The sequence below is a fragment of the Scatophagus argus genome, chromosome 4 (genome assembly GCF_020382885.2).
Source record: "Scatophagus argus isolate fScaArg1 chromosome 4, fScaArg1.pri, whole genome shotgun sequence".
NCBI lineage: Eukaryota > Metazoa > Chordata > Actinopteri > Scatophagidae > Scatophagus > Scatophagus argus.
Window position 1 is genome coordinate 4,137,580 of NC_058496.1, and position 15,781 is coordinate 4,153,360.

Genomic DNA, 15,781 nt, shown 5'->3' on the forward strand with positions numbered 1-15,781 from the left:
TTAAAGAGTTGTATTTTTTATTTCAAACTGCTTTGCTGAAAACGGTACATGGTGATAAGATACAAAAACACCTTTACCCTTTTCTCATGCACAAGTGTGTAACAAACATTTTTAACAACAATGTGTCATGTTACCACATGTAACCTGCAGTAAGTACCATGTGTCAGTGCATAGGATTAGAAAAAGCAGAAAGGGATAATGTAACAAAAACATTTTTGTAACTTATGCTGCCTTCTGATTGTGGCAAACCTTTAGGCTATCTGTTACTATCAACACAAATTCTATTTAGGAGTATAAGTATTACCCATCAGTATTACCCAAGATCAGTGGAACTTTACCATTTACAACCCATTACCTCAGTATAAACTTGTGAAACTGCAGCCAGAGTTGATCTCAGCCAATACATTTGTTAGCCAGTGACTACTGTAATATTAGTTGTCTTGTCTGTCTTATGGAATTCCTACTACTGTTAGACAGTCAGAGTTGTCTTTGGTAGCAGGTTTGTATGTGCAGATGTATATTATTTAAAAACTACACTTTCCAAAAAGTCTGCAAGTGACAGAAACTGTTCTTCTTTAAAAAGAACTTTATGAACGTGCTTAAAAGCTATAGTGACTAACATCATTAAAAGGGTAAAAAACACATTTAATTTGTAATGGGAAGTTAATCTAATGGGAGTTATTAATGCAGAACAGGTCACAGTACATCAAGTTATTTACCTTCAGTTACTCGTCGAACGGTAAATTTGATCTCAACTCCTCAGGTGGACATTGCTGCAGTTTTAGAGGTGAAAAAGAGGCTCAACTCTGATAAGAGAGGAATCCAGTTGAATACTTACTGCAGTATAACATATATATTTAGCTTAACAGTGGTAGCAAAATTATATTCGTTACTGTGTATTCAATCAATGGCCGTTCATTGATGTGGTGCTTGATAAAGGCATAATAATGTTTCTCTAGAAAAATTATAAAGCCGCAAAAATCATCTGTACATGAGTATAAAGTGTTCTAAATCTTGAACTTCATACATTGAATCATTCTGTGGAGGACAAACTGAACTTAGATGAAGTCTTACAACCATCAAGTTTTTGTCTCTGTCTCATCACTCATACATTAACACTATTTCCTTTTCCCCAACAATTTATGTAAAATTAATGAAAGCATAGTTGAGAAAAACAGAACGTACTGGCTACAAAATATTTTGCAATTGATTGTATATGGATGTACAATGTACAGTATTTGTTTCTAGGCATTAAAAATGGTTATCACAGTTTCAATAAAATATCGACTTCATGCTAGTAAAGATCCAGAGCTTATTTTGTAATGATGATTTTACTGGTTGTGTTTGTGCTGCTCTTTGGTGGTTATGGCTTCCCTACTGTTATCTACCACCTCACTGCTCACTGCTTGTAGCAGTATACACCAGAAGACTTTTGCATTTTGTCTGGGAACCCAGTAAAGCGCACTGCAGCTTCTGTGGGGCTGCAGTTCTTGCGGGGTCTGGAGATTGGGTAGCGGACGCTTCCATCAGCCAACCAGCCAGCATCGCAGCGATCGTAACCCTCAAGCTTCCAGGCTGCATAAATGTGGCCCACTTTGGCAATTTCTGCACCATCATCTAAGCACGCCTGCACAGCTTCATCAAAGGTCAGTCTGTCGGGTTGGACAAGCCAATAGAAACGTCCTGACAGCAGAGAAAACAAAACAAGCTGTCAGGAGAAGAACTTTCAAGAGCTTTTTACCTGGTGCAAGGTCAACACCAAAATACTGAATAACAAAAATAATGAATTAAGAAACTGGATGAACAAACAAACAAAAAAACCCTCACCTTTGAGTGCAGAAGCATAGCAGAATACGTCATAGCGGCTCTGGTTTTTGTCTTGACGACCATAGGTTCTGAGACCAGGTCCATTGTTGGAGCCACCACAAGGCTCTCTGGGTTTGTTGATGGGATACTGCACTGTGCCATCATTCAGCCAGCCAGCATTGCACCAGTCCATGCCCCTCTTCCAGGCTTCAAGCAGCTGATCGTAGGAGGCGACCACAGCATCTTGTTCCTCACAAGCCTGCACAGCTTCATCGAAGTTCATGTTGTAGCGACCAAAATGGGGGGAGTATGGGAACACAACACCTGTGTGAGGTAGAGGAGATGAAATGGATGTGATAATATGTCAATGTATCAGTCTATGTTTGGTTTTATTTTAGTGGATGTAGGTCTATTAGTCTTTTAAGGTCTTGCAGCTGTCAAAATGTCAGCAGTTTGCTAACTCATTAATTTTATGCTTGTTTAATCCTAAGATCATCTTATGCAAACTAGATGTTGAGTTCTGTTGCATTAAAGATCAAAGTAGTTTTAACTGCTTTAACTGCATGAATCCAAAGAGAAGTAATAAAATAATGACTCAAATGTCTACACATCGGTGCAGTCCACTTCAAGAGAAATTTGTACATGATGCTGCTATATTTCATAATTACTAAAAACTTTTGCAAACCCTAACATGTTTGAAAAGCAATTTCTCTTTGAACGACACATTTTATAAGGAAGATAATTTAATAATTACAAAATCTGGTGAGTATATGGCCTGGAAAAGATGGACAACGTGTTTCTCTTTATCTAAGTTGAACAGTATTCAAATGTATCACAAATGAATCGTCACAGTGGTTTGGATGAATCACCATAAGCTGTCTGTTCTTTTGTTTTCCTTTTTCCAAAAGAAAAGAACATGTGGACATTTTTAATGACAAGAAGGAAAATATTGCTGAGGAAGAGTCCTTATCCAATCCTGAGCTATGCATTTTAACTGAGAAACAACATGTGAAATGATTGGTAAATATGTTCCTAAAGTCACTACAGGGGTTTTATTGATGTATACTTAAAGGCTCATCTCTTAGCTAAGATTTTAAATATATGTGAGCATTTACCATCAATGAGACCACCTTGGACCACCAAGGTAATCTCCTGGATGGTGTCTTCCACCCCGTTGATGACCTCACAGCGATATTTTCCTGTGTCATCCATGGAGATATCCGTTATTACTAAGGAAGCATCTTCATTGTCCTTCTCCTCCAAGAAGACTCGGTCCTCAAAGCTGCCATAAGTCTTCTTGTGGAATCCCATTGAAAGCAGCACATCCTCATTCAGTGCCTCATCATCTGCCACCTTGGTCCATTTGATTTTCATACCAATGGAACCAAAGGACATAGTGTCCATGGACAGGAGTTGGCAGGGCAGGGTGACATTGGCACCTAGTTCAGCAATAACCTGAACTGGAAAAGAGAAAGACATGAAATAAGCTAATTAGTGTTTGGTGATGATTATGTTATGATGTTATGATGATTAGGTGTTTTATACTTGAACTTAAACAGGAAAATAAGTATGTTTTGCATAAACTGAAACCCTTCCTTTTGTATGTAATTGTTGTATGTTGTGGCATGTGTGGACTATATGTTACATTTTATGACTCATGAGTACACAAATGCAGTTAAAAGCATTCTTACTCTCACTCAGAAAGTCTGAGGGACTGTTTTAGTTTATTGTATGCAGTACTGGACACCAGCCAGTCTTCAGCCCCTGGAGCCATTCATCCCCCTTCCTGCTCTCTTCAGTCCTGGCGCTTAAAAACCTTTGATTCTCGGCATTAACCCTCAAAATGAAGAGCTTATCTTTCATCAGCTCCATCTGATTTGTGTGAAGATGAACATCAGGACAAGTAACCTGATATTAAAATGAATGATTTACAGAGTCTAGGCTGTTATCAATATTTTTTTTAAATTTCATGTGTATTCTGTTCTGTCCCTTTCCAAACTAGACCACAATTTGACTCAAATCAGTAGGTCATTTATATTTCACCATGGGTTCCCCCAATCTCCTTGACCCCTATGTTTAAACCTCGCAGGACTTGTTTATTTAAGAGGACCCCAGTCTGAAAGGGCTTATAGGCAATAATAATAAGCTCCAGATGAATGGATATGCACAGCCCCTTTTCTTTCCACTTCCACTCCCACGAGTAGGTGATTTGTGTCCAGGTTTGCTTCTCCTTTTCAACTGTGAATGCCAGCATTTGTGTTGAGGTGCCTCAACAAAATGTTTCCCATGTTTCCCACATGAGCAATACAGGAAAAAACTGGAGCCACTGAATTGCTTCCTTCCACTCTGATCAACCCATAACCTGCCCCCTCAACCCACACATACTTGGGACTGACACTGAAACGACTTCTAATCAACTCTGTGCCTAAACTGTGCTAACCGCACAGTAGGCGCGTGTCTGGACTTTGTTCAGCTGCACTCCCATCATCAATATTGAGCTGTCCTGCAGAAGGATTTAATTAGCAGAAGCCCTACTGACAGACCTAATCTACCCTTCAGTCTGTCCTCATGCCACTTTTTCTTTCATTTTTCTCATTAGACTGCAAAACATGTCATACACCAGAGGTTACTTTATTATTCCACACCCAGTAGCCGCACTCTCCCTTTGACTGGTCAGTGAGATGCAAGGTATTTTTCAGAACTAGGAAACACCCTTTTGTCCTTGCTAATGACTAATGTCTTTAAAAGCAGTGCAGAGTTTAAAAGCAGTCTGGCCAAGATTCTTCATTGCCCATTCTGACTGTGATGAATGACTCATAGCTTCGCCATTCCTCGTAAATTCTCTGCATGGGTAGCAGTTGCATGAAGTGTGATTGAAACCCAAAGGACCAAAGATGATTAAACTGCTCATCAAATGGCCTGGCAAAGGTGAATGTGATGTCAACACCAGCTCACCAGATTTGTTTCCACCCAATTTTTATGCCTAAAATTTTCCAAATTTCAGTAGTGTAGATAGAATAAAGGTGTTCATTGAACTGTCTCAAGGAAACACAGTTCTGACCGGAGGTGAAAACCAATCACTGGATGTGGTTTGTGATCGTAAAATATGAGATGAAAGGAAGGGATTGATCAAAGATCATGGTGCCAACTTAAAGCAGAGGAAAAGAGCTTGCTGTTGGAGAGCACTGAAGAGCTATTGATCATGAAATGAAAGCATAATAAAGGGTAGTAGGTAATAATAAAGCCTGTCTCTTAGATGTATCATATGTTATGGACCAACCGTGAAGGCAATGATCCCGAAGAAACAGCATGAACAGACAGAGAGACGGTCATGTTAACAGTAATTCCACACTCTTTCCTGCTCTTGCAGTTGCCGACAGACACATGTCCCACAGGAGAATGTGGGCCCGACCATGTGGGCCACACCACACTCATAAAACAACAGCCTGTTGTGTGTACTTTGCCTTTTAGGAACATAGGGGAGCCCTCCTTTTCTTTGTCACACATCAAACAACATCCTATTTATGTCAGACTGTCTGAGGTCTAGAGTGGTGCCAAATTGTCACGTTTAACTTAAAAACAGGTTGTCAAATAATTCATAATAGTTTTTTATTCAAAACTCTTCAATGGTGGGAATGAAAACACAGCAACCAAGTAAATGAACACATGCGCATGACAATAAAAAAAGCTCTGCAGCTGCAGCCAAGGCCTGCTGCCATTTTATGACCGAGCACAATTCTCTCTCACTTTGTTAAAAAGTTGTATTAGCAAGTGATTGGAACCATCTGCTTCTTTGTAACACAGAGCTGTAAATTTACAACAACATTACAGTGGCCTAAGTCTGCTCAGTGACCTATATTCCGAAAACAAGAGTCTAATTATACTATTAAAGCCCTAAGTATAATTTGCACTTTAACTTATTGAATGAGAAAAATGTTTTGATTGGCTCACATCCCTCCTCTATGAAAGGATGGAAATAATAAGGAGAGAAGTCATGTTTATATCACAGTGTGCCACACCCTATGACAGAGCAGCTGGACATGAGATCCTTCATCCCACAGCTTTAATCTCTTCTGCTGCTGCTGGCCCGTTTTTGTCAGTGTGATGAAAGAATTAACAATCACAGCTGGGACGAACACAGCAAGCCAACTCCTACAAACTAGTTCCAGTGAAGTCTTTTCCGCTTTTTGTCATGTAGAACAAGCACAAATGCTGACTGTGGGGGTACACATATGTAACCCTCAGCACCCATGTGGGAGACTGTCATCGGAATCATTTGTGTATTAACATAAGTGCAGTTGCACCAAAAATGGCTCCACCGACATCTCATCTCCTGGACTTAATACATTTTTCAACTTAGTTCCGAGCCCCAGACCATTTCCAACCCAGCCCCAGAAACCAGGCCAAGCTTCAGTAACCAACAAATACAGTAAGCACCAGACTTAACAGGCTATTACCTCACAAGGAAAAACAGAGTCATTTGGCTGCTGTTCAGTATGGAGCATACATTTGGTTGCGGGTTGTTAATCTTAACTTCGCTCCTGTCAGGGTGTCTGTGTGGCAGATTTCCAAAAGCTCCTGGTGCCAGGATGAGTCAGTAGGTATAAGGACAGCCAACGCCCCATGAACAGACAGAGAAAACACTGCTCACATGGCTAATAAAAGCTATACTTTATGGAACAATGATCAGGGCCGGCCTGAGCTGAGCCAACGCTTTTACGTAATGCAGACGGTGAGGTCATGTATACTCTTACATGTGCTAGACATAGACACACACCATCACTGGCCGACGGGAGCAATTTCAAAGTTTGGATAGAAAAAACTCCATTCCTCCCGGAGTTATTCTCCCCACATACAAACCATTTCCTCTCGTCTGGGAAGAGAGCAAGCTGAGACTAATTTGACATCTACTGAGTCAGCTTGCAGGGCTGCTGAAAGAGCATTGAATATCATTGATATAACATGAGAGCTTCTGCTGTAGCCAGCCATTTTTTCCCCTTCACCACAGTGGTAGGCTTTTCTGGTATTTCATAGCTTGTGGTTGCAGGAACCATCTCAGTGTGTCTTCCTGTTGGCAGGTGTGAATCTGAATTCCAACAGCCTCTTGAGGGAGAGCAGGTACTCTCTGATAAGATGTCTTTCTAGGGTTTTGATTTCATGTGTGCCACAGTAATGAGAAAGAAAAAGAAATTTTAATTATTTTTGTTTTAATTTTTTTTTTTTTTTTTTTTTTTTTTTGCATCCAAATAGGACTACAAGCCCAGTTTCTGTCACTGAGGCACATACGATCCACTTAAAGAGTACAGGCAGTAGTATTAGTGGTGTGGTCCTCATTCAGTAGAGCAGGCAGTGAGCCCTTGTCATTGACCGGTTGATTTACAGCTTTTTGAGAGTCCATGCTGTGCTGGTCTGTATGCAGCAAGTCAATGAGTCAGGTTGGGTCAAATTGTGTCTGTGTGTGGACGTTACCCCAGAGACAACTCTGTTACCTACTGTAACAATGACCCTGTTGTTACATAAGCCTGAACTGTTGCACTGCTTTGCTCAGCTCATCCTCTGCTTCTTCTTTTGTTTTCATGCACAGTAACACAGTCGCACATAAACACACATGAATTCACAAATAAAACAGACACATAAATGTTAAACTTTTTTCTTTCTTTTACATAAATTTAATCTTACCTGTTACTGGTGGCGGTGAGCTCAACACATAACTGTATGCACTGGCAGCCAGAGTCAGGGAGATTATTGTGATGCACAGCAGACTCGTCATTTTCTCTTTTTTCACACAAAGGGCCTTCTTCAATAAAAATATAAATATAAAACTTGAAAGGTAAAAAATGCACTAAATTTAAATAATTTAGGAGAGCCGGATGTTAACTTGAACAACTTATGTTCTCTTTTTAATTTTCATTCATCTAGCTGTCCCTCTTTCTTTCTGTCTTTGTGCAGCAGCCGCCTGTGGTGCTACTGGAAAGTTTTGGCTCCTCAGAGGTCCAGACAAGTGCCTTTTATTATAGCCTTGCATGGTTGAGACCACTCCCCCCACCCATCAGCCCATCACCATGCACAGCTCTATACTGGCTCCCCTTTGCCAAATTATTTGGGGAAAACTCCCTCCTCTCCTTTGGGACAATGAGCGAGACAAAAAACTCCAGACGGTAAATCTGCAGATAATGACACAGAGTTATGTAGATGAAGGTGGAACTATGTTTCCTGTGTGAAGAATACAACAAACATTACTCAGGTAATGTCACTGAAGTTGATATTTCATATCTATCCTCATTAGAAGAAGCAAATGAGACATCATATCAATATATATATTTTTATTTTATTTTTATTTTTTTGCATAAACTCAACTGTCCTATGACATGCAGCCTTGTATGTTTTCTTTCTATTACCTGTGATTTATTCTCATTTCACACCCCATCTAATTATTTTTTTAAATAATTTATGGTCTCTTTTAAAGACTTTAATTATATGAATCCAAATAATTGTTCATAAGTTAAATATTGTTGTGGGGCATTTCCATACCCTGTAAATGGCCTAAACATTGCACTCTGTCCATACACAGATTCACTGACTCACTTGTGACAGATGTGATCTGTAGTCACTTTGCAGCCTTGTTGGCTTATGCGTAAATTTGTTGCAAGACCATTAAATGTAAAAGGGTCATAAAAATGATGTACACAGAATGTCTGCCCACAAGTCATACTTTACCGTATCCTCCTTTGCTTCTTTTATTTATTACTCTGTCTTCTCTCACCTTTTTCCCCTGTAGCATTTGTTCTGTACATATGACCAAAGCATTTTTTTCTCTGTCTCTCACATATAATATGTTTAAAGTTGTAAATGTCTGTAGCTAAGACAGTTAAGAGACCAAGTTAGCCAGTACCCACCGTCCCTACAGTTAGACGCTTGCACAGTTACTGTAATTGTGTGGGTCTCTTCTGATGCTGTAGCAGAGCAGAGCAGCAGCTCTAGGGAGGCAGGACAGGGATTTTGTGGCCAGCTATGATCCGAAAGGGCCTGTGTGGTCTCTTCTAAACGTTTTCTCAGCCGTCAGGGTTGTCTTTGAAGGATGGCAAGGCTCAGATCGGAGCAACATGCTGCAGATGCTGTTCTGCACTCAGTGACTGGAGTTTTTACAGCTGGGACAACCCAAACTGTTTTCTTTCTTTCTGTTGTCTCTTTCTTTCTCTCCATGGCTCATCTGTCAGTCCTTAAATCCCTGCAGAGATTATAACATGGTGGCACCTCGTTGTATACCGTAAAGCCCCAGCTTGCCGTGGGCACATCCTCTCTTCCCCTGCCCTCCATTCCTTTAGATCTAAGGAACTGTTACAAGACAGTCATAGGCCCAGGGTGAAATTAGTTTGAGAGCACAGACACTCCTGACGAGGACTGTGAATCTTACCCAGAGCTGCAATGTGGCAGCATCGCCGACATACTGTGATGATATCAAAGCCAATGGAATCTGCAATTGTATCAATTTTACTGTTGACTGCCAGATTGCTGTCTAAGTGGGCACTTCCTTCCTTCCCAACAAACAGGCATTTGTGAGGACACAAAAGTTTGCCAAACATGTGTTTGACAGAAAGAACTTTGGTGTTACAATATTCCCATTCAGCCTTGCCCGACAAAGAAGAATACATTGCTGCAGTTTAGTTAACAGTGCAGGGTGGATCCTGCTTGTGCATGTGTGACGGAGATGTAAAAGAAACCAGTGCAATCAGCAAAAAGTGTTATGTGGCTTGCCATGTGTTGCTAATTCATCAGAGATATCCAAGCCATTAAGCCACTATGAAACTGTAAATATTTGGGTAGTCAACGTAATTGCAAGTGAAAGAGCTTGGCAGTTTCTATGAGAACCACTCCAGGTTTGGAAAAAAAATATCTTGTACTCATTGTGGGATTCAGCTCAACAAAAAAAACTCCTGTATGTCTGTACTGAAATGTGAGTGAAAAATGCTGTAATTATCAGCTAAATGAAAGAAAGCACTTACAGTTTTACACACACAGATAGATAGATAAACATTAGGTGATACTAATTCCCCAGTCAGACACCATTAATTGTTTTTATATGCAAGTTCTCATAAAATATTCATTAATTTTAATGTGAAAATGCATGTAACAACAGGTTGAATGAAGAACACCTACTGTAACCTAAAAGATAAGAGGGAAAGCTTTGATTAATTCAGCATCAAAGTATTTATCGCATATCTGTAACATGTGAAAACATGTATCTCCTGTCATGATACCGAGAGGTTAATTTCTGTGCTTAGTGATGAGAAATGATGAGAAATTTGCCTGAGTCACTGTTGCAAAACAAGCTGCACTGGAGATTAGTGCTGGCAATGAATACAATTTTTCCAGTTTTGATAAAGCTAGTATGTCTGTTCACACAGACAGACAGATAGACATACAAGACATATCACATTAGTAAATGTGTGTGTCCATTTGTGCATATTCAATATTGTATATTCTTATCTGTATACATGCACGTGGGAGTACAGAATGTACTGGCCTGTGTATATTTATGTCTTCTTGAGGCTGAGAGGCGTCTCCTTCACGTGTCTGTCGTGTCAGAGCCAAGTCTTAAGGCCATGAGCACATTCACAGCTGGATCTCTGTGGGCTGAGATTTGAATGGGTGGTACAATTCCTGTTAACATACAGCAGTTCTCTGGGTCCCGCCTGTCTGAGGCATACAGGCTGGATGGTGCGAAGCATCCGAAAAGTGGCTGTCAAGAGTCTCTTATATAAATCTTTCCAGAAGGTTGGACAGGAAAAGGTCAAGGCTGAACAAGCATGGGTTATCCCAAGTAAGTCACATTCACATTAGCCACTGCCAAACATGTGTTCTTCATTATCTGCATCAGCGCAACACGTAATTAGACTTGCAAACATTTCTGAAGATGACATAGAGATAATACACTATTTTCTTCTGGTGATAAGTCAACAATGAAACAAAGAAATGAGCATCTGGGGCTTTGAAAATTTTGGGCGGAATGAAAAGCAAAGTGTTGAATTGGTGCATACGTGAACAGAGCAGCTCTGACGCCACACAGCTGTTGAGTCACAATCTCAACTCCTCCATATCAGATCGGGAAGGATTCAAAAGATGTTTCATTTTGTGTTTTGTAATGGATATTCTCTGTCATCAGTTACTGATTAGGGAAGGCTCTACACATGGTGGCCTTCGCTTGCCTTCCCTGGCTGTACTGAGTGCCATCTGTGTGCAATGACTGAATGGTGACCAGGGTGTCGGTGGCACCACAGTAATAGAACTGTGCTTGACTGAGGGGATGTGGCATCCACCTGCTTGCTTTGACACAGAAACACACAAGGTACCATCCAGTAGTTAAGAAACCCAAGTGGGTCAAAAGATTCTTCACAGCCAAGTGTATCAAAAGATCAAACAACACAGAAATAGACCTTGGCATTTATTTAAAACAGTCACTTATTTGCACATTTAGCAGGTACAGAGCAACATTAGCATTCAGCTGTGTGTTCCTGGACATCTTATGAATGTAAACCCAATATTCACCCTCTTTTAGCTATGTCCTGGCCTCAACCAACTCCTCTTTAGCCTCTAGCTATCACATGTTCATCAGCTGGTATATAATTAGTAGGTTAGTAATGTTAACAACATCTTAGTACCATATATCCAGTTGGTATCCATATATCCATATATCCAGGCAATATCCAGTTACTCTTCAGGTGGGGCCCAACTTGATAAATCGAAGAGTTTGAAGACTCTGAAGTCTCTGAACCTAAAACTTTTACCCAGCGTATTAAATCTGTCTTAAGATCCCACACAAATTTCGGTCACAATGATACGTCATACAAACCTTGTGTTGTACTGTTTATATAAATATGTACACTAGAACACATTGGAGTGCATCATGAGTAAATTAAGTGTTTATGCTGTTGTATCACAAGCATCCATTTGTCTATGTGTTTCTCTCAGTTTCCTTTTTGTCTTCATCTGATAGCTTGCATCCTTCTTTCACTTTGCTTCCAAACTCTTACCAGCGTGTGGGTGTATGGCTCTATGTTAGCCACAGCTGCAACTGTGCAATGTGAACACTTACATAAGCTACATTAGCTAACAATATTATATCATGTTGTCAGGGGTTGTTTTTCACCATTGAGCGACTGCCTGGGTATTGGCAGGGGGATGTTACTGTCAGTAATCACAATGACATTTTTCACAGAGTTGATAAAATAAATTACTTTATTTATATTGTATCAATAGGGACCACCATGGAAAACGTGAGGATTTTTATTAGTGAAGCCACCGACATTTGAAAATCTGAATCCTTATGCAGCCACAGAGACCGCTGGTGATACTGATCACAGCCATTTTTCTTACAACCAAAGCGGTGTAGGTGTAAATGGCTTGTAATGGAGGTAAGTGGTCCTGACTTTTCTTAAAACATCCTCAGTTGTAAAAATTTCACAAGTAACAGCGTTGTTGGCCCACACAAACACACACACCTACCTATGTGTAACGGGTGTAGAGTACACCCCGAAAGTACCTTGCCTTAGTAGGACATGACTCAGAGCAGCATACGTATATCTGAGTCACAGCTCACAGAACAAATGTCCCATGGTCTGCAGGCATGGTGTGGTAAAACTGAAAGCTGCAGCTGGATTCATTTGACCTGTGTTTGAGGTGAGCTAATGGAGTCTGGGTAGCCATAACACAGTGAGTAACACATAGAGATTGCCATGGTACAATCATACGCAGCAAGACTCTAATACAGGGACACAGTCTCCATCATTTACAAGAATCACGAAAAGACGTCATCATCAAAAGTGCATACACGAGTGTGTGTTCCTAATGACTCCTGACAATGAAACAGTCACGCAGCTTTTAAAACTGAAAATTGTGCCTTAGTATTTTTTTTTTTTTTTATCTAATTAACTGCAAAACATGAATACTAGTTGAGCCTAAACCTACCATTGACCCACTTATCTAGTCCCAAATCACCAATTTGCCTCAAGGAGCTCTACAGTATATAAAACACTGAAGACCCTTTGTTCTTAAACTCCATCTACCAGTTTGTTTGAACATTACCGGTTCCAGACCAGACTAAAATGTTTTAAATATTTAAATCGAATAGTGAATGGGATGCAACTTGGCTTAGGCTTGAAACTTACTTAAGGCAGATATTCCATTAAGGTGAACATCATGTCTGCTTGTTAAACTTGCAGTATTGTTCTGTGGATTTAATAAATCTGTGCTTACAAACCAAGATTAGATGTGATTATTTATGTGCTGGTTGTGTTTTTTTTTTGTTTTCTGACCTGTTTCACATTTTTCTTTTCTGAAAAATAAAATGCACCTCTTAAAAAGAACAATGCTTTGAACAAAATGTAAATGTATTGCAATAAAATGACCTGTGGTAAATTGGGCTGCGAGATGCGAAACCCCTGGTATGGTCTTTTAAAGTTATAACAGTGGGTCTCTTTAAATATTTTGAATGGAAAGTTGTAAATGCCATACTGATGGAGCTGTGTAAAGATAAACAAAAGGGGGCCATGGAAACCCTGATGTAATTACAGTATGTTGTCAAAGCCCACACATTTCTCCTTAGGTTTTCTGGGATGCATTCACAGACCACATTGGCACAGCTGGAGAATTTACAGTTGCCCTGGGAAATGAGTACATTCACTGGAGACAACATTTATAGGAAAACAATCTGCATTCACTTTTCTTCTGGTAAAAGTGCAAAGAAACATTAATACCAACAGTGTCACCATTTAAAAGATTACTGCCTTCCCATCTTCACTTATCTGTACATTAAACTACCCTCCCTGAACTATAAATTGGATCTGTTGGAATGTCTGGAGTTACTGCAAGTAAAAATGTGCAAGAAACAAGGAGAATGTTTTATCGCGCAGATATAAATGAAAAGCCTCTGTTTTCCTGAAAAAAATGCTGTTTCTTAACTGAATTTCCTTTTACCCCTGTGAAATAATTATCACCCACTTTATTGTATTTAAAGAGATCAGCTGTTGGAATTGAAATAAAAGAGAAACACTGGATTTTGAAATGCCTTGTTGAGCCACGATAAGGCTGGACGCCAGGATGTGGTTGAAAATGACTTAAGTTGAGAGGAAAATTCAGCATCAAATGACAGTTGAGATATTAAGGGTTAGTTTGTAGGGAGATCTTTTGGGTGGATTCATGGCAAATTATTACAACCTTGCTAGTTTAATGAATAACACAGGAGCCAGCACTGCAGCCACATGTGCTGTTGATTTATGACTGATTTAAGAAGCCATAAAAAGTCATACAATCCATGCAGATTTCAGGGTCCCAACCGGAGCTCCGGCCAAGGACAGGGGTGGGGTCACTCAGCCACCTGGTATTGTGAATAAAAGACAGATATCAGCTTCAATCAGTCCTCTGGCATGATGTTTATATTGCATTTGAAACTAAAAAACTGGCTTTTAATTTCAATTTGCAGATTGAAAACAGATGTTGCCCAAACTCCAAGAGCAACTAACTATAAGATGGTCAAAAAAAAAGAAAAAAGACTGGAACTTAAAGGACTCACACACACTTAACATGAAGAGATGTGAGCTGTTGATAAGATTATGAGAAGATCTTTAGAGAAATTATTTCAGCCCTGGAGTGCAGATAATAGTGTAGATACTAGACGCTGGCTTCAAGAAAAACGGTATTGTTTGTTTGAAGCTCTCAGTTTAACAAAGAGCAGTAATTTACTGCAGAGCAGTTCCTCCATTTACAGTCAATTAGACATAAATTCATTTTGAGAGCCAAACACAATGGAAAAACTGATGAGTCTCTGCTGAGGAGAGCCTCTGCAGATGATCAGAAAAGTCTTGTACTTATTAGCACTCATATGAAGCTTGTATCAAACAAAATGAATGGCAAAATACACATGTCATCCATTATAACTCAGAAAGCAATTACTTGCAAATATAAACCGGTCATAATAGTACATGCTGCTGTCATCAAAAAATTAAAAATCAACACAACATACTGTTTATTATTCAGTATATTGTTCAGGATAACTCTGGTATTTTTAATGCTGGGCCTTATAATTCATAACAAAAGTTTTGGATTTGCTTCAGCCAGGACAGGAGTTGCTGCTTCATCTCGATTGTTGAAATCAGCTAAATATTCAGCCATGAATATTTATTCACCTTCCTGCAATAACCTCTTCTCACATTATCTCAGACTGAGACTTCTCCTTGAGCAAGACGTGTTTCTGGTTAAACCCGAAGGATCTCTGTAATGGTGTCAGACACTTAGAATAACAATTTCTGCAAGTGGCAAAAAAGGCACTTGGAAGTAACTCATTAAATACAGTCAGCTTACATACGTTGCATAACTTGTAGCAGTAGTAGTAATCCCTCGTGAAAATTTACAGTTGAAGTACTATCACGTTAGCACTATGAACATGTCACGAGTAATTCAAAAAAGCTATTGAAATCAAAAATGTTTTTTGCACCTATCTGTACCTAAACATGGATGTTGGGGTCTCTGGGGACAGTAGTTTTGGTGCTTCTGTGTTGGCTTCATTTTACAGTCCCGGAGAATGCTACTTGGCTAAAACACAATGTTCTGTAAATGTTAATATTAAAGTAAAGTAAAAAGTAAGTGCATCGAGGCAGATTGAGGTACTGTACCTTTATAATTCTCCACAAAGTCTCCATTTGGTTTTTCAGTAAACACATTTCAAATAAGCACTGTGCATCAGTCTGAGTGTTAATGTAAATCTGTCTGTTGTATTGGGTACTTCATAAAAACCCATGGGAGGATTTTGTTGTTAAATGCGAGAATCACAAACATTTGTCAGCTGCTAAGCTGCTAAACCAAGTGCTGCTAATTTTTAAGTTTCCACGTGTAAATCTCAGTTTTTGTTAACCTGTAAACAAAGAAAATGGTTTAAAAAATAATTTTCCAAGAATGGAAACTCTTAGACTAACTCACTTAC

The 15,781-nt window shown here is 39.5% G+C and overlaps 1 protein-coding gene across 1 annotated transcript; it reads right to left on the reverse strand.

The window, feature by feature from the left end:
* On the reverse strand, nucleotides 1-7,779 carry LOC124058102 (hyaluronan and proteoglycan link protein 1-like). The gene is made up of 4 exons (XM_046386976.1): nucleotides 7,486-7,779; nucleotides 2,922-3,266; nucleotides 1,828-2,130; nucleotides 1-1,683 (listed from the first exon to the last, which is right to left on the reverse strand). Exons 1-4 carry the CDS (start codon nucleotides 7,574-7,576, stop codon nucleotides 1,400-1,402), a joined length of 1,023 nt encoding a protein of 340 aa, XP_046242932.1. The 5' UTR covers nucleotides 7,577-7,779; the 3' UTR covers nucleotides 1-1,399.
* Nucleotides 7,780-15,781: the final 8,002 nt, after the last annotated feature.

Excerpts from the sequence above, each read along its gene's own strand:
- LOC124058102 (XM_046386976.1), bottom strand. The coding sequence starts at position 7,576 with ATGACGAGTCTGCTGTGCATCACAATAATCTCCCTGACTCTGGCTGCC. Across the intron at positions 3,267-7,485 it reads CTCACCGCCACCAGTAACAG|TTCAGGTTATTGCTGAACTA; the intron begins GTAAGATTAAAT and ends TCTCTTTTCCAG. Across the intron at positions 1,684-1,827 it reads CTATGCTTCTGCACTCAAAG|GACGTTTCTATTGGCTTGTC; the intron begins GTGAGGGTTTTT and ends CTCTGCTGTCAG.